The 22,185-nt window shown below is 39.7% G+C and overlaps 2 protein-coding genes and 1 long non-coding RNA gene across 4 annotated transcripts; 2 read left to right on the forward strand and 1 right to left on the reverse strand.

Annotated features, from left to right (window-relative positions):
• The first annotated feature begins 2,904 nt into the window (after positions 1-2,904).
• Positions 2,905-4,367, forward strand: LOC112275897 (uncharacterized). Its single transcript, XM_024506633.3, has 2 exons — positions 2,905-3,682; positions 4,086-4,367. The coding sequence occupies exons 1-2, from the start codon at positions 3,002-3,004 to the stop codon at positions 4,245-4,247; spliced, it is 843 nt and encodes a 280-aa protein (XP_024362401.1). The 5' UTR covers positions 2,905-3,001; the 3' UTR covers positions 4,248-4,367.
• A 991-nt stretch (positions 4,368-5,358) lies between these two features.
• LOC149986502 (uncharacterized) lies at positions 5,359-7,545 on the forward strand. The gene is made up of 3 exons (XR_016500307.1): positions 5,359-5,526; positions 5,694-5,763; positions 6,392-7,545. It is a non-coding gene; the product is annotated as an uncharacterized LOC149986502 (long non-coding RNA).
• A 103-nt stretch (positions 7,546-7,648) lies between these two features.
• On the reverse strand, positions 7,649-11,707 carry LOC112275896 (uncharacterized). 2 transcript variants are annotated; one of them, XM_024506631.3, is made up of 6 exons: positions 11,362-11,707; positions 10,979-11,221; positions 9,881-10,235; positions 9,433-9,625; positions 9,131-9,322; positions 7,649-8,982 (listed from the first exon to the last, which is right to left on the reverse strand). In XM_024506631.3, exons 2-6 carry the CDS (start codon positions 11,199-11,201, stop codon positions 8,482-8,484), a joined length of 1,464 nt encoding a protein of 487 aa, XP_024362399.2. In that variant the 5' UTR covers positions 11,202-11,221; positions 11,362-11,707; the 3' UTR covers positions 7,649-8,481. The 2 variants fall into 2 exon arrangements, with proteins under 2 accessions (XP_024362399.2, XP_024362400.2); XM_024506632.3 differs by having other exon boundaries at positions 10,979-11,215; positions 11,362-11,499.
• Positions 11,708-22,185: the final 10,478 nt, after the last annotated feature.

Consider the following 22,185-nt stretch of genomic DNA (forward strand, 5'->3'; position numbering starts at 1 on the left):
TTTTTTGTTTTTTTTTTTTTGCATTCCAATAAAGTTGGAGCAATGACACTTGAACATGCCATTTGTTGTTGTTACTACAAACAATTTGTATTTGATATTGTAGTGAGTCATTAATTAAGTTAATCTTTGTACTTGTTAGTACATCCCTACTTTCTTAATACATATCTTCAAAATAAACATAATTACTTGAGGCAATCCTAAAATCTCTACAAGTCTATAAAAAGGTTGTAATTTGGATGAGATTTATTTAACCATGGCTTGAGCAATTGTATATTGCTTTATCTGCATGAAAGAAGCTATGAATTTTCTATTTAAATTTAAGAAGATTCTGTCCATCTTAATCTGACAAGCTCTTGAAAAATATTCTACGAAGTATCTGTTAAATATACATTGATTATATGACATCTTTGTTTAATCTTTGTCCAAAATAATCCTTGAACTCCTAAAGGACCATACATTTGTCAATTAAGTTTTTTTTTTGTTAATACAGTCAAAACACTGTGATCTGGTTGTATAAATGAATCAAAGTACTTTGGGTCTAAGATTTGTATTAACTTACATTTTTGTGTGTATGCTCATCTTATGATTAATTCTCTAAAATTATTACTGTGGTTATTAAAATATAAAATGTTAAATATATATATATATATATATATATATGATTTTAAGAAAATAATACAATTGATTACATTTTTCAATGTTTAAAAAATATTTATCTTGTTTAAGTACCAAAAAATTAATTAATTAAATTTGTAGAATTTGTAGGTTTGTGATTATAAAATGTAACACTGTACCGTTTTGATGTTGATTGATTGCTTTTTAAAATCTACATATGCCCAAAGAAAGAAAAAGCGAAAACATAAATAAGCATTATCTCCTGTTTCACAAATTATATTAATTACCTCGAAATTCACATTTTTCTTATTAAAAATAATGAAATTTCATATTATAAAAAGGATATAAAAATATATATAATCAATCAAATATTTTATAACACAAAGTTAAACTTTTAAAAACTTTTAGATTTAGCAGAAGTTTTCTTTGATGAAAGTGCCTTTTCAAACTATAACTTGTATCATTTAACCTCTTAAGAAAATCAATCCAACAAGTGTGTGCTTTTGAAAATGTTGTGTGAAAAAGATAAGATGTGAATCAAAGCAGTTTTTGGCATTTGTGTACATCACAGAGGAAGTAATATGAAATCGATACTGGCAAAAAAATTGTAACCAATGGTTTAAAAAAGGAAAAAAAAAAAGAAAAAAAAAAGAAAAAGAGGCTCTGTACCAATCTTTCTGTGGAATTTTTTTTGTGTATCCTCAAATTAAAAAAAAATAATGTAACAAACAAAAACACTGAAGCTAATATATCATATGAAGTAAACATTTGATTTTTTTTCAGTAAAAAGAGTATGTGGAATGCATGTAATGCTTGGAGAAAACGTTTTCTAGTGGGATATCATCTAACATGAGAATCTCAACAAAAACAATTCTTATATTAATGGAAACAATGAGATGATTTTCTAACTTGGGCTTGGATATGCACGGATGAAGTATGTTATATTGTTTGTATAATATATTATAATTATTCCATGTAAAAAAATGGTCCACTCTATTTTTCTTTATTTTCCTTCGGAGGATTGTTTCAAAACATTTTAGCACATCAGATTTTAGAATTGCGTCCACACTGAATTGCCTAAGGATAATAGAGTCTTTTGTTACTCTTTACTTTTCATTCATCCACAAAGGTCTACAAGTTTCACCACATTGTCGTAGAACTTGCATTTCTTGCAACCCAAAAACATGTAAGTCAAAATAAATAAACAAACAATTGTTAGTAATATTGAGGTTTAGGGATGGATTGTTCTTATGATGATTTTTATCCTTTTCAATATTTTTTTCTTTAAAAACAAGAAATTAAAACATAACTAGTCTTATTTTAAAAATGAGGAATTTTAAATAGACCTAGGCTTTTATTAAATTGATCCACCCATTTTAACTGTCATGAAAAATAAAATAAAATAAAATAAAGATAATGATTCTTCTATTCAACACTTGTTCACTACTAGATCTAAAACCAATAAAAACCAACCACATTCATCATGATTACCATATTCTTCATCATGGGTAGATTGACTTAGTAAAAACTTTAGTCTATTCAACATTCAACATTCCCTTGACAAATAAATAAGTAAATACTATATATATATATATATATATATATAGTTAGTTAGTTAGTTAGTTATGTGCTTTCTTTGTATTTTAATATGTGTATACATAACACACACAATAATGCTTCACAACAATTGTGCATTCAAGGCATCAATGTTGTATTATTCATGTGGCTTAAAGATGAAAATTAGTAAGCATTTGTTAACACACATGACACCTTTCACATACAGTTTTTAAACGGATTCTTCACTCTATGCTAAATGTGTCTTTTTGATGCCACAAATCCTTGAAACAAATAACCAACTATTTGAGATTAAGGTGGTGGGTTTATGTATATAATCTTGAAATTGTAAAATAAAAATGTGAATATTCAAATCCTTGAAAACATGCTTATATATATATATATACACACACACACACATATGATACAACAAGCAATGAAACAAATAATTTTTTTCCTCAATGTTTTATTGAATGAAGCGCAATTTGACCAATTCAAGGTTAGGATTCCACCACCATTCTGGAATCCACGACTCTTAGTTAATAATGACTCCGATGCTGGGATATGGCTCCCCTGCTACGACAATTAGGGTTTTACCGAGGCAAGGAGGGTGGAAGGTTCGGGTCCAAAGCGGAAGGAGGAGGAGGAGGCCTGGTTAGGGTTTGGAGAGCGGGGGGGGGGGGGGGATGGGACTCAAGGACACAAGCGGCCGACGCACTCTTCCTTTTCAGCTCTCGCTCCCCACTCCCTCACTGCTCGTTACTCGACGGGCTCTCGCACTGAATCAATAACCGCTTCGCCGCGCAATTGCGTAGCGTAATCACAGGTGATCATGGCTGAGCGAGGAGGAGAACGCGGAGGCTTCGGCCGTGGTTTCGGTCGCGGCGATCGAGGTGACCGAGGTGGCCGTGGAGACAGAGGCCGAGGGGACCGACGCGGTGGGCGCCGTGGCGCCAAGCGTGACGAGGAGGAGAAGTGGGTGCCCGTCACTAAGCTCGGAAGGCTGGTGAAGGACGGAAAGATCAAGTCGCTTGAGCAGATTTACCTCTTCTCTCTGCCCATCAAAGAACACCAGATTGTAGAGTTTTTCTTGGGTTCCGCATTGAAGGATGAGGTCATGAAGATTATGCCCGTGCAGAAGCAGACTCGTGCCGGGCAGCGCACCAGGTTCAAAGCCTTCGTCGTCGTCGGTGATAACAATGGTCATGTTGGTCTGGGAGTAAAATGTAGCAAGGAGGTGGCCACCGCCATAAGGGGTGCCATTATTCTGGCTAAGTTGTCTGTTATTCCAGTCCGCCGAGGATACTGGGGTAACAAGATTGGTAAGCCCCACACCGTGCCTTGCAAGGTCACCGGAAAATGTGGCTCCGTCACTGTGAGGTTGGTTCCCGCCCCTAGGGGTTCTGGTATTGTCGCCGCCCGCGTGCCCAAGAAGGTTTTGCAGTTTGCCGGTATTGAGGATGTGTTCACCTCTTCCCGCGGCTCCACCAAGACCCTCGGTAACTTCGTGAAGGTGAGCTGGTTTCATTCGGAATACTCTTCGTCTTAGTGATGAAGTAGGCCTAATTTGATTGTAATGCTGTCGATAGTATGTTGAGCATTGACTTGTGATGTCGCCTTCGTACTTCTACTTGGTTAGGGTTGGATCCACCGCAGTTGTTGTGTACAGTAATGACCTAAATTGAAGTGGCAGAGATTGTCTTTATGCTTGAATTGACGCGATGCGCTAGCCTAGAAGTGTCTCTAAAAGTTTGGTTTCATGCTTTCATGAAATGTATGCATGTGAAAACAATTGGGTTCAGTTTCACTCAGGATGGCTTACGACAGTTACCGGTTTAGGTTATTTCTCATTGGCATGTTTCAAGTGCTAATTGAATTTCTGTATGCTGTAAGCTAACGTTTCTGTTTCCATGCAGGCCACATTCGAGTGTCTTCTGAAGACCTATGGGTTCTTGACCCCCGACCTCTGGAGAGAAACTCGCTTCTCGAAGTCGCCCTTCCAGGAATTTACTGATTTCCTTGCTAAACCTCACAAAATTAGCGTTGTGGAAGACGTAGAGAAGACCCCTGTGTACTGAGAGCTGCTAGTTGTATTTTTTGCGCCGGGATTCTGTGCTTCCAGGAACGACTGCTCTCTTGGATATGGCACGTTATGGAAAGTAAAGCGACAGTTTGCAGTAAATATATATTTTTTGTCACCTCGTTCAAAAATATCTCTAGACTATCTGTCTTCATGAATGTTTGTTATGACTTTGGATCAGAAGGGTCGGCTTGCGTGTTTAGGTTCGTTGGTTTCCTTAACGTGTAATGAATCTCTTAAAATGAACTCCTTCAATATGTTGTCTTAATATCCTAGTAGTTGTGTAAGTCGATATTCAAGTATTCAAATAATTGAATTTATGGTATTGTGCCGCTCATCGTGGGTTTCAATCTTTTTCTCCGCGTAACGATTGGCCGATAACTTTATTGAGTAAGGTTTTGGAATTGTGGGGATTGGTACTGAACTCATTTCCCCTCGGCTTTGGTATGAGGGTCCCTGAAATGATACTGTTGTCACGATTCATAGGATTTTTCTGCGTGATTCCTGAGGGTTCTGAATGTAGGTGTTCAGGGACACTTACATAGCTGGAACATATGCCACAAGGAGTATTCTGGTGAAAATTTACTTGTATTCTCTACTTTGTGAACATGTGCATCACCACTGCCTCTTCTTCCTTTTGGTCTGCTTGTTTTTCAGTGTAGCTTTTAAATTCCTCTGCAAACTATGAGAACCCTTCTCAAAGAAGCTAAATTATTTAGATTTGTATCATGACGACCTTTATACTTACAGCAATTCCCGTGGTCGTGACTAAAGATCTCACGTCTCTACTGAGTGAATACTTCGAACTGCATACTTGCGTCACATCCACTTTGTCACCTTTTGTTTGTTTCCATTTGGTCAGGTATAACTTTGGCTTAACTATAATACACATCATTCCACACTCCGGTTGGTTTGCAGTATGGCATGCCTATCTCACCGACGGCTTAGTATACATTTAAGAAGGGGGCTGACCTCGATGATGGAGTGGTGATGGAGCAGGTATTGGATCAGACAAATGGAAGTACTGGGCACACCGAATCCTGAGAATTCAAGCGTCTGATTCATAAAAGTAATACACAAAGCCATACTTTGACTTACCGTAAGTCTCAAGGCCAAGCCAATCAAAGTTTCTATGGGACTTTATATTTATACATTACTTGTTAGCGATCCTTCGACGCATTATCGTGTACCTTCAGCTACGGAGCCGCGGTCAGTGTGTCCTTGTCTAAGTGCAGAATCGGTCTTGTTGCTGTTTGAACAATCGATACATTGTGCAGGCAAGCGAGTATCTTCTCCGGAACCGAAATGTGCAAATTTGTTAAATTTTCAATGACAATGTTCTGATGACTCTTGTGATGTTTAACGTAAAAAGTTAATTGTCAATTGATCATGACCTATTTTTGCGTGCTATGAGGTTGATTCGTTGGTTTTTGCACTCTCGCAGAACAGGTACGTCCGATGCGGTTCGATATACCAACATTCCCTTGCACGAATTTCAGCTATGCATTTTCGCGGTCAGCACATCCGTGACCCTACTCTCTCGGTTGATTACGGTTTGGTCGTCTGAATGCATCTTACTTTATCATATAATAGCACCCACTTAGATGTGATGTGTATATTACCGAAACAGCGCGTACTGCTGAAGCATATGCAGTTTCAGCGTTGAATAAACGTCGTCTGAAAACTGGATTCTGTTGTCATTGTCTTGTGCTCAAATTGCACAAAAATTATATGTTTTTCATACAGTGCTCTACCGAGTCGTTATCCATTTGTTCTGCTTTTAGAGTGGTTTCTTTTAAAAGCATACTCTGAATTGAGTTGTTTTAGAAATGAAATAAAGTTCTGGGACGAACTTATGCCAGAGAGATTGTTCTTAAATGAATCCCTTTGTCAGGGGCTCTAAACTCTTAGATTAAATACAGTGGTTGGGGTTAAATTGGCTTACGTCACACAACCAATCTATCTACATCTGCGCATTCTTGTGGAGAATTGTGCCGCGATGTTTCTCTTCTTTTGAGTTTCGGTGAGGCTTGTTCAAGACAATTCTTGAGATAGTTTTCAAACTCCGAGTTATATAACATTGATTTGCGTATGCGACCCCAGTTTTCGAATCTAACGCGACCATTTTAGTTCACTTCACAGGGAAATTTCACAGCTCATCCTGTGTGAAATATGGGAATGCACCATCGTTAAAGGTGACCATGCTTACCTACATTTATCGTAAGATAATGATACTTCTTCGGAAGGAACTACAGATCGAAGAGGTCACTGATACTGGTGTTCTGACTAAGATGGTGAGAATATCATCTTAAAGTAAAGAACACTTCCAATCAATGGGGTGCGGAGTTGATGTCCTGAAAATTTGATGCCATACAGTTAGGGTTCGATAATGCCCACGAAGAACATGGCGAAGTATTTCGTGATGTTATACTCTAACCAATTGAAGAGTATTGCTTTCGTTCAACGTGAGAGCCAAGGATCTCCAGCAAGCTAAATTGATTACTGAGCTGGATTTGAGTTTGCAATCGCGCTGTTTGGAATTGCGAAACTTTAATCGTGTTCTTTACATCAACGCAAGGTTGGCTATGGCGTCGTGCCCGGAAGATCTGGCCTTCGAGTGTTGATTAGGTGAAGTAAGGCAGGTTTTTTTATAAAGGGAATCCCCACAAAGAGCTATATTCCTTTGAACCTACGGAATGGCAACAAGACAATGAGCCGGCCGCCGATGCAATACGACAAACCCGATCCAGCAATTTTGCCACGCCAAGCTTCTCCAATACTTTTGATATTCTTCGACCACAGCTACTTGCTCTTTAGCAAGAAAATGAAGCCCAGCAACCCCATCTCAAATCTTTTGTTTACCTTACCTTCATAGGGCTTTTCATGGAGATACCGAGGGACGACGGTGCCTCCGGAAACCCGCGTAATACCGATTGCAGGTCTATCGAAGCCCGCACCTTAACGTGTGTGGCCTGGATGGATCCTTCGATGGACTGGTTGATTCGACGTCCAACCCACCACACTGGTTAAACATGATAACCATTTGCATGGATTTTGCTTCACGAAATCAGTTCGCTTGCATGATCTTCTCGCATGCAACATTGATTTTCAATAAGTTGGATGTAGTGCACGTTGCACAAACATCCTTGTTTCCCATATTTGGATTTAATAATGTCTTACAGATCAAGTTTCAAGCACCATCCACTTCTCAAAATAGTCTAGTTTATTTCCACGTCTCCAAGACATCTTTCAAGCCTCGAAGTTCATAATCATCAAAGCGGTTACTGTCATTGTTGTTATTATTGATATTATTATGACTTCATTTTCAACATTTTTACAATCACGGATCTTGGTTTCAATAGTACAGACTCACACTGTATGCAACCCTTGGTATTAAAGTACTTTGAAGAAGAGTATGTAAATATACATTTGGAACAAATTATTTGATGTTTCACACAAATGAGCGTTGTACATAAATTATGTATCGCTTAAACCATATGCATCTAAAACTACATGACCAACACCCCCTGTGATCTCGCCATAGGGAGTTAAGGCATAAATATAAATCAAATGTCTGGTGAACTTTTCAAAAGAAGAGAAAAATAAAAAGGGAATAAAAAATTAAGATAAAAAAGGATGAAAAAATCCCCTTCTAAATCTAAATATCCTAATCGGATGACACCCAAACTCTGAAGGGCATGAGGGGGTCCATTCAACTGCAGGAATGTCCTGTAGTGGAACATCCTCCTGTCAGTCAATAATGCGGGTAATGGCCATTACGTGACAAGCTTCAGGCTCGAGAAGTTCACAGTGCACAGCTTCGCCATCGTGCATTCTCAGAACCTGCATTGACCACTTGTCACCCAATGGCCACCTCCTAGTATAGATCAAATAGACAAGACTTGACAGAGCACGTCGCTCTGCGTACACGTAGAAGAGAAAAAGAGAGCTGCCGTTCACTCACTCTAAGTCTGTCAGCTCGACGAGGTCACTTTATCTAGAGGCTCCAAGCATGATTTGCTGGACGAAAACCACAACAGTTCTAAGACCATGTCGCTCAATTACAGACCGGCCATATGCAGCACAATTGGCGCTGACTTCTCTCGTTTGAGTAACGCTGACAGGGGTCTGCATGAACGAGAAGTCTCAGCCTGTGGGTGATGATAAAGCGAGTAAAGAGTAGGTGCAAGCCGAGCCTGTAGGTCATCTGATGATATCTCAGATGTGATGTATCACAATGTGATACCTGATTCGATGTTAAATTTGGTACCAGACATCTTGAAGAGCTGGTGGTCGTAATTCCTCCGAGTGGGAACCATGTAGTCCGGTAGTTGCGTGGGGTGGTTCAGGCTAGCTTCTGATAGAGTTCCAGTTACGGTTGACTGGACCGACGATCCGTTCGAGTTCGGCGAGGCCTGCGATGGTTGGGGCCGGGATTTGCAGATCCGACGGTGGCGCTCCATCTCGTGCTGCCGCGCAAACTTGCTCTGGCAGAAGGGGCAGGAGATGTGCCAGTCTTCTCTCCGTTGATGCGCCAAGCTGTGCTTTCGGTGGTATGACAGAACCCCCGAATGAATCGTCTCGAAGTGGCACATCTCTCCATTCACCGTGGGCTGGTTGCACACCAGAAACCGGGCATTGTCAGAGTGCTTCTGCAGGGCATGGCGACGGAGCGTCTTGCTGGACTTGAAAGTTTTGTTGCAACCGGCGATTTTGCAGACCAGCATCTCTGACTGCTTCCAGTGAATTCAAGCCCCACCCATGCGTGCAAGTTAAGTTCCTCGGACCACACGCCTCACAATCGACATGCAGAATCAGCCAAATTTAGTGCATCTTAAATAACTAACTGCAAGTGGATCATTAGCAATGTATATTATGTACCTCATGGAAGTAGCCGTGTTGCGATGCAGAAGTGACAATATCAGAGTCATCACACGTGTCGTCAAGGCCCAGGACCACAGGATCTCGCAACAATTGCTCAAGCTCCAGCACTCTCTGCTCTGCTTTCTTCGTACGTGTGTTAAGTTCATTCAGTTTCAGCAGCACCTGAGCCCGATCACTTTCCCAGTCGTTCTGGAGCCAATAGTTAAAACCAATTTACTTCAGTGGGGTACAGGGTGGGATGTAGATGCTGCGCACGGCCGAAGGTAGAAAGACAACATATTGCAGTATCAGACCAATACCTGTTCATATTTCCGCTTTCGGCTGTCATGCTCAACGACTGGCATAGTCGTCCTTGGCTCGAAGTACTGGTCCATCTGCTTGAAGTTTGCACCCACCAAGCTGTTATCATCGGCCCACTTCGAGACCTTCACCTCCAACGAGCTCATCAATTCCTTCTCCAGTGTTGCACAATACTTGCACCACCCTACTTGCCTGCAAGTCAACATTTCGTTCATTCAATTAGAATATTAGTTAGGCCGCTGCTCTTACATGTAGGAGAAGCCGAAATCTTCCCATTTGCTATTGTGTTTATGAGATCTAATAAATAACAAATCCATCCTAGTAGCATCACCAGCCGCTGATAGTCATAGACTTGGTTTTCCCAGGTCCAATAACAAGTTTATACGAAAATCTTAAATAATTCAGCCAAGCGTGTCCTCAGATATTGAGTTTTACATGTCAACACACCTGCAATCGGAAGGAAATGCGTCGTCTAGAATGCGGTGAAACAGAATGAGGTCACTGTCCGCGCTTCGGTATGTATCCTGGACGTTCGTGGAAGACCATGGACATGAGAGGCTGCGCACGACCACTATTCCCCCCTCTACGCAGGTCTCAGCTGCAACTTTGGAACCTGCTGCATGCGTGCCACTTTTATTTACTAGATATGACCACTCCTTGGCAACGTCCGATTGTAGTCCGAAGCACCATGATAGCCCTCGTGACGCAGGTTGCGTCAAGAAGTTGTATGGATCTTCTATCTGAGGTAGTACAGCGGCTCTATTCATTGTTTCAATCTGTTGGAAGTCTTGAGCCATGTTGCCTTCAGAAAAAAGAAATCACAATTACAGTCACGTCAATACACCACTACATTTATCAACAAACCAAAAGAAATCGAGAGCTATGCCAGTTCCCATCGGTAAGAAACATCTATTTTCTACACCTAGCGTCGACTTCACATCCGCTGCATAATTGTGAGAAAGAGCGCACACGCCGTTCTCGAACTCTTTTGAGCCTCATTTTTATGACTTACATTACGTCCTTCTTAGCCAGACAACCTGTTCCGAAACTAGTTCGGAAACTGAGTTGTCCTAGTGAACGTCTTATCGTGACACTGTTCGCTCTTGGAGACTACATGTACCCCAGACCGTCAATCACTGATGGACAGCGACGAACTAAAGAAGGTAATGCTGGAAAATTCGAGAGCTCATGCATGTCTAGCGATCCCACTTGAGACGAAAGTCAGGGGTACATGGCCAGTCAGTGCGCTGGACTGGCACAAAAAAGTGCGTGGCGACCATGAGATCGTGCAAACAACGTTGTACAATGACCGGAACTTCAGCTTTAACGACGGACTCATTACAGGGATGTACAGCGTTTGGCAAGACTAGTAGTAGTAGATATCCAGACTATCACCAACACTAACTTTGGGTTTACGAACCGCGAAATGGACTAACGCTTGCATGTTGAATGCAATGTTGCTACCTCTAAAGTTTGCAGGACCGCTGGCATCATATTGTACACTAACAAACTTGGACGTAGTAAGTGGAGGAATAGGACCCTCACCATGGATGACAGGCAAAGAAGGCAGAATTTGCTCAGCGCTGTTGTGTAAGGATAACATTGGGAGACTGGTGGTTTTACAAGGTACACTGTCGGCCACATTGTAATACATGCTGCTGGTTTGTCCACATGCGTACTGTAACCCTGCTCTGCTTTCACAAATCATCTTGAACTGCTCGCTAACGCAACCCTTCGGCCTGATCTCATATGGTAGGACTGCCTGCATGGATCGAACTTTGTCTGTTCCTGCACAGGCGACCGACAGACTGTCCTCAGATTAAATCAACAAGTGTCAGTGTAGCACGCTGCCTGGCCTAATTCAAGTCAATAGATCATCGTTCAAGCCCAAAATCGTCTCAATTGCACAACATCTGGACGCCAATTACCGCTTGGGGGTTTAGTGATATTCTGCAAAGACACGATTCCCTCGTAGATTTTCAGGGTTGATGCCGGTCTCCGAAGGTTCACTCCAAATTACACCGGATGGCCATACGATATGTTGCACCATTGACGCTGAGGCCGAGGAGTTCCAACCCGAAAGCAGCAATCTGTGGCCCAGATGAAATGGGCATTCAAAAACTACTGAGCTATGCAAAGATGCCGCAAACATGCACTAATCGGCCGCAAGGAATAACGGTGCGAACGGAGAACTAGAGTACAAGGGAATCCAATCTGACAGCAATGAGCAACATCACAAAAGGTGCGCCTGGAAAGCACTTATTATTCTAATCAGCGATACTCGGGCAACATGCAAGAAAATCGAGGTGATGTTTATCAAGGACAGGTGGAGGGCGTCAGCAGTCGAAGAGAGGGAGACACTGTTTGTGGGGCCACAAAACTTCGCAGAGGGAAGCTAGTGAGTGGAGATGACAAAAGCCTGGAATAAATGGATTTGGAACAGAGACAAGGCAAGAGTGGGGTCCGCTCACGAATCGATCACGACTTGGAAGAGGTTTTTATAGGTGAGAATCAGATGCTAAACTGGGTCTCGGGGGTGTCACGTTGAGGGGAGTGTGGCACGACTAGAAAGGGAGAAGTACAGGCTCTACCCGAAATAGTCCAGACTTAACGGTTTGGTTGGATCTGATCTTTGAGGGTTTCCATCACACCAATGGCAAGGGGAATCTATCGACGCGATGGAGTCAACTGGGAGCATGTCAGGACCTGTCAGATTGTGTCAGCCAAAATAGCGCCCAAAATCTCCGGCTCCGCAGCTACGGTCCAAAACCTTTCGGATGATCTAGAAGCAGGCTTCCACGTTTCTGCTTCTCCTCCGTGGGCAAACTCGGAACCCGGTGACATAAGATACGACACGGAGAGCGTAGCGCCAGGAGCATGTCTTAGGATGAGGAAGCATACGTGCAGAAGGTGAGAGCTCTTTTCGGTTTTAAACCAAGGAATCACCCGGGAAGTCACCGATGACTTAGAAGAGGCACCGATGACTTAGGGCTCCACCGTCCAGCTTCAAACCATTTCGGTAAAGAGCAAGCGAAGGGGCACCAAGCAATTTGCAAATTGCCAATGCCAGCACGGAGAAGCCTGGCCTCCAACTCCCCCATCCGGCTAGCCCCGCCCCGAGCTTGTTCTTGGTAAACAACCTGGCATCTCCCGGCTGGATGAGGTGCATCTCCCTTTCACATCCCTCTGTGAAACTTCGATGTTATCATTTCAAGTAAAATGAACGTGAACCTCTTTTACTGTTAATAGCTTACACTCATATCTGATTGCATCCATCCAACACTCTCGAAGGAATTTTGACTTATGCCCATAGAGGCAGGAGTGCCAAGTAAGCCGACGACTCTATTTAGAACACCCGCAAGTAGCCCCAGATTTATGCGTTTCGGGAGCGCCGATGCAGGTATTTTTTGCCTCGACTGATCTAGAAGCCCTCTGCATGTCGGTGGTTGGGATTTCCATCCCAACGTAAGGGTCCTTGGCAAGCACAGGACGATCCCTGCTCTCACTGCCGTCTGCTCTCGAACAAATCACGCGAAATCGTAGGCGTGTTCGTTCGCCACCGATGAACAACGCGCCCCTACACTATTTTCTGCACACAAATCGTCGATATGATTCGACCATACTTTGCGGCCAGATGGCCTCAAGGTGTTGAAAAAAAAAAAAAAAAAAAAAAAAAAAAAGGAAAACGCTTTCCTCAAACTGCTTTCGTCCAAACTGGCCTGGATAACACGCTAAGTCCGTTTCCTGCGAGACGAAGGACCTGGCTCCCAGACACAAACTTGACCCGTCTCTTCCAGGGAATCTATCAGAATGCAACGATCCAAGCGCAGGGCTCAATTTCATCCTTCAGAATCCATTACCGTCTTGTCTCAAAAGCCGTGGACATGCACGATTGTCTGCAGAACCAAAGCAAGTCGTGGCACTGGGAGGACTACCACGTAGAGTGCCTGCACGCCCCCTCCCCGAAACCCGGTTTCCTGCTTGGTTTGGAAAGGACAACTCAGTGATATATATCAACTCTTCGGACACATGCCTAGTGAATCACCCACCTCGACGAGCCATCACCTTGATCCTGCTCATCGAAACTGATCGTTACTCGTTGCATCGATACCCCGAGGACTCTTAAATTAGCGTGGCGGATGCGCTCTTCCGTGGCGGTTTGAAATCGTTGCCTCTGCCATTCTGGAACATCAACTTGGTGGCATAAAACTAGCCGCCGTGTGAACTGCCTTTCAGCCGCTCCAACACTCCGTCGATGTCTAAGTTCATTGGAACTACATCAGTCTAAGCACACGGTGATTACGAAACCAGTCTTGGCAGATGGTAACTAAGGAACCAGCCATGGCAGATGGGGATTAAGAAACCAGTCTTGGCAGATGGGGATTAAGAAACCAGTCTTGGCAGATGGGGATTAAGAAACCAGTCTTAGCAGATGGTGATTAAGAAACCAGTCTATGTGATGATTGATGAGAATATCGGTTTAATCAGATGATGGTTAGCAAATCAGGTTTAGAATATTGTGATTAGATAATCAGCATAAGAGCTGGTGATTAGAAAATCAGTCTAAGAAGATGGTTATTGTACTGTGGGACTCAGACCGTGCATAAGATAAAGTTGGACAGGTTGTGAAACTTAAGTTTGCAATTATGTAAAGGAAAGTGAGAGTAAGAATGAGCGCTTTCATAGACCGGTTCATGTTGATATTAGAAAGTAATTTTATCATTTGTCAATGTAAATCTATTTGGCATGCTATAGTATAGTAGAAACAACTTTTTGTTAAAGGTCATGCTTTGACTTATATTTGAAGAAAAAATTAGTTATATTAAGAAACACTAAAGAGAAAAAATGAAGCATTTTTGGATTTTTAAAAACTTAACATGAACTGTAGTTGGTTCTTTATTGTAGCTTGTTCAAACATCTTTTGAGATATATATATATATATATATATATATATTTTTCATTTTAATTAAAGGAGCATTTGTGACGTGTTATTTTTTGATCTGGAAGATTTTTAATTTTTTTTTGTTATTATTTTTTGGTGAATTATTATTTTATTATTTTATAACATATGTTGTTTTATAAATATAAGAGATGCATGTTTAATATTTTTTTAGTAAATTTATTTTTTATTTTTTCTTTCTTTTTAAAAAATAATTTACTATTTAATAATATGATAATAATGACTTATTATAAAATATAGTAATATAAGTTATATATATACATATATCCTTTTTATATTTTTTGTAATATTTTTTGAAATTTGATGAATATCTTGTTAATAATCAAACATATAATTTTGTTATTTTTTTTGTATACAACTTCTTTTTGTATATCATATATAAAATATATTATTAAAAAGAATTATATATATATATATATTCAAAAAATTGTACAGATAAAAATTTGTAAAAAAATAAAAAATAAAAGCTACAATAATATGGAGCCTATAAATTCAAATAAATAAAGTATTAAGGACATGACTCTTAAAGAAAGAAAACCTCAATACACTCTTGTGTCACTCAAAAAGACTATAAAATCACTCAAAGCTGATATAATATTAAACTAGAATTGCTAGTGTCAAAGACATGAAGATTATAAAGTCCTGAAACAAGACTAAGGACTAAAAAGGCATTGACAAGAGTGAAGAAGGCTTCACTCTTGCCTCCATATATACTCTTAACTCAAAGCTATGTGGCGATATCCTATAGGACTTTTAAAACGTGTTGACTATCAAGGACATAAATTGAAAGAAGATGCATAAACTTAGAAAATCTGTATCAAAAGAAAAGTGGCAAAATAGAAATAAAGTAGTATATATATTAAAAAAAATTAGAATGGCTATTGTCAAATGACAAGGAAACTAGAGACTCTTAAATCTAGAATAGAAGTAAGAAAGGAGTTGACAAGAGTGAAGAGGGCTTTGCTCTTGCCTCTATATATACTATGTAACTAGGAGCTATGTGTGGATGTTCTATAGGACCTCTAATATGTGTTGACTTTGTGTCAAGGACAAAGACTCGATGAGAGAAAATATACACAAAAAGGCTATCTCGATATAATAAGTCAAAATATAAACAAGTAGGTATATTAAAAGGAAACTGGAATGGCTATTGCCACAAGACAAGAAACTAAAGACTCTTGAACCTGGACTAGAAGCAAGAAAGGAGTTGACAAGAGTGAAGAAGCCTTCACTCTTGTCTCTATATATACTATCTAACTAAGGGCTACGTGGCGACGTTCTATAGGACCTCCAATATGTGTTGACTTTGTAGGACACATGCCTTAACTTACAAGGCAAGTTTTTCTACGTGTGGGCCACATAGTTAGCTTGATCTTCAAGCTAACAACATGTGTGGCACATGGCCAACTTGTTGACCACGTTTCTAATCCAAAAAGTCAATTAAAGACACCTATGAAGTCAAAGCAGCGTCTAGGAAGTTTCTAGGAAGCTTTTATATTAAATATTATAGAATTAACTTACTTTTATTTACTTTTACTTACTTCTACATATTTCTATATGTAATTATTAGCTTACATGATTATGGCCGTGACATTACCCCCCCTTCTAGAGACGAGTTCCACGAGGAGCAGTCATCATATGTTGAGGAAATCTATGATGCGACGAATTGTATTCGCCACATACTCTGATCTTTGTTCTCTTCAAAGATGATTGATAGGGCCTCTCAACCATCGGTAGTGTCCCATACCAGGGCGGGAAGACCACCCAATTATTTGATCATTGTTGAGGCCTTCGTAACTTCCTTCGAATAGAATATTTGGAACACCATCAGGAGTTGTTCCTACCTCTAGCAAAATCACCAAACATCGGGAGTCCCTTCCCAAATCGTGATACCAAACGCGTTGTATCTCACCATCTATTCGAGGAAGAACATGTCGTCCTTGAAGATGTTCATCTCGATTGCATCGTCTTGAAGGTTGTGACAATCGTAATGTCTCGTCCGACAGGTCAGCAAACAAAGGTTCTTGAGTTGAATCCGCTGGTTGTTGGCTCTCTATCTAATTAGCATCACAAATGCAAAGAAGTTACAAACAAGGATAGGAAATTGAATGTTATCTTGCCTCAATCTTGTCCCTTTTATAAGAGAGATTTTCATCTTGGTTTTGATGGATGTCGTTGATGAAAAACTTTGACTTTAGGTGATGCATTTGCTAGATTCCTGGATGGCTCTCATGTGCGTTCACTAATATCATATCCACGCCAATGAACAAGATATTCCAGCTTATTTTGATGCCGCCTTGAGTCTAATATCTCTTCCACCTCAAATTCTTCATTATTATCTATTTCTATAGGAGGCGGTGGCATTTGTCTTCTTCCTTATATATCCACTGTCTTATATGGTTCAAGAAGAGACACGTGGAATACAGGATGGATCTTTATTGACTCCGGTAGATGTAACCGATATGCAACAGGGTTGATCTGTTCAGAAACAGAAAAGGGGCCAAGCCTACGATAGTCCAACTTGTCACAAGGTCAAGTAGTCTTGATATTGCGACGAAGTAGCCATACCTTATCACCCACGTTGAGTTGTGGTTGCTCCTTACGATATAGATCTGTGTTTGTCTTTTGTCGTTCTTGAGCTTCCTTCAATTGCGTCTTCATTATTGCATGTAACTCTGACAACCGATTTGCCATATCTTCTGCTGCAGGATTATCAACTTTTGAAAAATCAAAAGTATCAAGTCGTGGATGATAGCCATAATTGGCAAAGAAAGGTGTTTATTGCATGGAAGAATGTACCGTATTATTATAAGCAAACTCTGCCAATGGCAGAAGGGTTGTCCAATCATCTTGTTGGTAGTTGATAGTACACCTTAAATATTGCTCCAAGACTTGATTTACGTGCTTTGTTTGTCCATCAGTTTGAGGATGGAAAGCCGAAGATAGCTTTATATCCACTTTTAAAATCTTAAAAAGGGTCCTCCAAAATCTTGACACAAATTGAGTTTCCCTATCCGATATGATATCTTTAGGTAATCGATGATAGCGATAGATATTATCAATGAAAATCTTAGCTGTTTCTTCACCTGTGATAGATTTTGTACATGGCACAAAATGTGCCATCTTAGTGAAATGATCTATTATCACAAATATAGATTCATAAGATCTTGAGCTTGGAAGATCTGTGATGAAATCCATAGAAACAGAAGACCATGGTTGCTCTGGTATAGGTAATGGCTGAAGAAGTCCGTAAGGTCGATGATGAGGAATTTTTGATCTTGAACAAATATCACATGATTGTACAAAGTCTTTGACTGACTTCCACATTTGTGGCCACCAAAAATCTCTTAATATGAGTTCCAAAGTCTTATTATATCCAAAGTGCCCTGCTGCTGGAAAGTCATGACGTGCTTGAAGAAGACGTAAACATGCTTCTCCTTTTGAAACATATAGGCGTCCTTCAAAATATAATAGATTATTCTTGAACTCGAACTTAGAAGGATTATGAGACTTCGAAGAATTATTCTCGATATCATGAACAAGAAGGTCTGAGGACATACTGGACTGGATTTGCTTGAGAAAAGTTGAATCAACAGTCAATGTTGATTTCATTGCTCGGAGATGAATTTTTCCAGTTTCAAGAGGACCGTTCTTTATTGCTCAAAAGCTGTATCTCCTTCTTTTGGTACAAAATAAGAACGTCTAGATAGGGCATCGGACAAACCTTGTTATTTTCTTGGCCGATAAGTGATAATGAACTCGAATCTTGATAAAGACATACTCCAACGAGCTTGACGATGATTCAATACGCGTGCTGACATGAAATACTCGAGGTTCTTGTGATCAGTATACACAGTGACTGGACTAGAAGCGCCTTCTAGATAATGACGCCATTCTTGAAAGGAATCCACGATCGCAAGAAGTTTTTTATCGTGGATCTCATAATTGATCTCGACTGCTGAGAATTTTCTTGAATAAAAAAGCTATCGGATGAAGTTTGTCATCTGATCCCATTTGTGATAAAACTACACCAAAGGCAAAATCTGATGCATCTGTTTCCATAAAAAATGCCTTGGAAAAGTCAACACGATATAAGACTGGTGCAGTGACAAACGATGTCTTTAAGGCTTCAAATGCTACTTCCGCTTCTTGATTCCATTGGAATTTATCATTACTAGTGAAGTATGTAAGTGGAGCTGCAACTCGTGAGAAATCTTTGATGAAGATCCGATAGTAATTGACAAATCCCAAGAAACATTGGACATCTCTTACTGTCCTTGGAATCTTCCAATCCATGATTGTTTGGACTTTCTTAGAATCCATCATGAGACCATCATTTGAAATGATGTATCCTAAAAAGTCAACTTGAGTAGTGTGAAATACACACTTTTCCATCTTGGCGTACAATCCTGCATCTCTAAGTTTTTGTAATACTTGACGAACATGTATTTCATGTTCTTCGACGTTCTTAGAATAGATCAAAATATCGTCTAGATAGCAGACGACAAAATTATCTAAGAATTCACGAAATACATCATTCATGAGATGTTGAAAAGCAGCTGGTGCATTCATGAGTCCAAAGGGCATGACATTATATTCGAAATGTCCATATTTGGTTCGAAACGCAATCTTCCATTCATCTCCTTCTTTGATCCGTACTAGATTATATGCTCATCTTAGATCTTAGCTTGATTCAACTAGTCAAAGAGTCCTGATATCAAAGGTAATGGATACCTGTTCTTGATTGTGATCTTGTTGAGTCCTCGATAATCAACATACATTCGTAAAGATCCATCTTTTTTCTTTACGAATAGAATTGGAGCTCCTATTGGAGATTTTGAATGGCATATGAAATTCTTCGCTAAATTCTCGTCAATATATGTCTTGAGTTCAGCCATCTCATCTTGCGATAAACTGTAAATTGGTCCAAATGGTGGCTGAGCTCCTTCCTTGAGGTCGATTGAACAATCATATGGGCGATGCTCAGGAAGAATATCTGCATTCTTTTTCTCAAAAACGTCTTGATACTCCTGATATTGACTTGGAATGCCACTTGAAGTCTTTACCTTTTCAGAAATAGGTGCAGCATAAATAGCAAAAGTTGATCCTTCTTTTGCTGCGTGTATAAATGCTTTTGCACCTATCAGTACGGGTTTTACTATACTAGACTTATAATTTTTTACTTGGTTGGTAGAACTATTAATTACGCTCTGGAAAAAGTCAAGTTTATGCGAATTCCAATCTATTCGAGGGTTATATTTTTTTAGCCAGGATAAACCTAAAATAATTGGATTGGACGGAGATTTAATTATGTTAAAAGCTATGTAGCTATCATGACTGTCTATTGTTACTTTTATAGGATGAGTTTCATGAGTGACATCTCCAGAAGACAAGGGACGACCATCTATGACTTCTACATGTACTGGTTTAGGTTTCTGTACAAAAGGTATTTTACGACTTTTAACAAATTGTTCATCTAAAAAATATGCTGAGGCTCCCGAATCTAATAAAGCAGAGGCTTTGTAATTCTTAGGTCCTAAATATAAGTCTATTATAAAACAAGGAGAGGGTTCTGAGGAGAGGATAGGACCTTCATTAGGAATTGTACAAGGTTCCAGTTGCATGGTCCCTATTGTAGTTGGACGAATCCGTTTTCCGACATGTTGTTTTCTTTGACCGTCGTACCCCTCATTTTATAGTTGCGTCGTTTCTTTCGACAATGTTGAGCAGTGTGCTTAGGTTCTCCGCAATATAAACATAATCCTTCTTGACGACGACGAATCTTTTCTTGCTTAGTTAGGGGTTTAAAAAGTACCGTATCAATTTGCATGTCTTCTACTTCCGAATGTACGTTTGGCAAAGATGTTGATGTTGCCATTGAGTAATAACGTTGAGGTTCTCGTGAATGATTCTCGGATCGAAATTTGAAAAGTCGATTATCACATTTTACCACAAAATCGATTGCTTGACTCAAAGTTTGAGGATCAGGTAAGTTGAGCATCAATTTTTTTACTTCGTATTGCAATCCATAAAGAAATTGACTGATGAGTGCAGCATCATCCCACTTGATGTCAATTGTAAGTTGTAGAAATTGTAAAGCATACACTATTACTGAGCGATTTCTTTGTCACAGAATTCGGATCTTATTTGTTGCAACACGAGTTGCATCGTGTTCACCATACATAGATCGAAACTTCGCCAAAAAAGCTTCCAAATTATCCAATATTAGATTTTGTTGTTCAAGAAAAGACGAAAACCACGATAATGTAGAACCAGAAAGTAGAGTGCCAATAAATCTGACTTGTGATCTTGGAGTTGGATAGCTTTGCGGTTGAAGTTCAATTGCCAATTGTACTTGATTGATAAACCCTCGAAACTTAGATCTCGTACCATCAAATTTCTCGGGTAAGGCAATACTTGGTTCTCTAGTGCTTACAGAGTGTTGTACAATTGGAGAAGGAACGTGATTTGTTGTAGATGTTGAAGCAGCTCCGATCATCTCTATATCCCCACTTTCTGCTATTCTTGTTCTTTCATGTGTTGGTCAATTGAGTTGATGCATCGCAAGCATTAACTCCCTCATTTGCTCTTGCATTTGTGCCATTGCACTCTTCATTTCAACAAGCTCTGCTATAATGACACTAAGAAGAAAAATTTGTTTGATACTGCTCAAGACAAAAAAAAAGAAAGACTTAATAACAAAGAAGATACTAAGAACAATATCAGTTTAGAAGTGGGTAATCCGCAAACTTCTAATATGCTTATGTCTTGTCAAGAGAAAGGGGTAATCCACTCTCACTCAAGAAAAACAAAGCTCTGATATTGTAAGTGTATTCTTATCAATCTGTCAAGGACAAAGACTCGATGAAGGAAAATATACACAAAAAGGCTATCTCGATATAATAAGTCAAAATATAAACAAGTAGGTATATTAAAAGGAAATTGGAATGGCTATTGCCACAAGACAAGAAACTAAAGACTCTTGAACTTGGACTAGAAGCAAGAAAGGAGTTGACAAGAGTGAAGAAGCCTTCACTCTTGTCTCTATATATACTATCTAACTAAGGGCTACGTGGCGACGTTCTATAGGACCTCCAATATGTGTTGACTTTGTAGGACACATGCCTTGACTTACAAGGCAAGTTTTTCTACGTGTGGGCTACATAGTTAGCTTGACCTTCAAGCTAACAACATATGTGGCACATGGCCAACTTGTTGACCACGTTTCTAATCCAAAAAGTCAATTAAAGACACCTATGAAGTCAAAGCAGCGTCTAGGAAGTTTCTAGGAAGCTTCTATATTAAATATTATAGAATTAACTTACTTTTATCTATTTTTACTTACTTCTACCTATTTCTATATGTAATTATTAGCTTACATGATTATGGCCGTGACACTTTGCAGGACACATTCCTCAGCTTATAAGGCAAGTTTTCTACATGTGGGCCACATAGTTAGCTTGTTCTTTGAGCTACCAACATGTGTGGCACATGGCCAACATGTTGACCACATTTCTAACTTAAAAAAATAATTAAAGACACCAATAAAGTCAAAGCAATGTCTATGAAGCTTCTAGAAAGCTTCTATAGAAGATATTATGGAATTAACCTATTTTTACCTACTATTATCTTAATCATATAGGTAATTATTGATTTACATGTGTATGTCTATGACATTGACTTTCCAAGAAATATATCTTAACTTATAAAGTAAGTTTCCTATATGTATTAGACATAGTTAGCTTGTTCCACAAGCTATTAATATGTGATGAACTTGTTGACCAAATGACTA

This window comes from Physcomitrium patens, chromosome 23 (assembly GCF_059467195.1).
Source record: "Physcomitrium patens ecotype Gransden chromosome 23, ASM5946719v1, whole genome shotgun sequence".
Lineage (NCBI taxonomy): Eukaryota > Viridiplantae > Streptophyta > Bryopsida > Funariales > Funariaceae > Physcomitrium > Physcomitrium patens.

Bases quoted from the DNA above. Each gene is read 5' to 3' on its own strand.
- LOC112275897 (XM_024506633.3), top strand. From the start codon at position 3,002: ATGGCTGAGCGAGGAGGAGAACGCGGAGGCTTCGGCCGTGGTTTCGGT. The intron at 3,683-4,085 runs GTGAGCTGGTTT...GTTTCCATGCAG, and splicing joins CCCTCGGTAACTTCGTGAAG to GCCACATTCGAGTGTCTTCT.
- LOC112275896 (XM_024506631.3), bottom strand. From the start codon at position 11,201: ATGCAGGCAGTCCTACCATATGAGATCAGGCCGAAGGGTTGCGTTAGC. The intron at 10,236-10,978 runs GTGAGGGTCCTA...TTTTTTCTGAAG, and splicing joins TTCTTTGCCTGTCATCCATG to GCAACATGGCTCAAGACTTC. The intron at 8,983-9,130 runs GTACATAATATA...CACTGGAAGCAG, and splicing joins AACACGGCTACTTCCATGAG to TCAGAGATGCTGGTCTGCAA.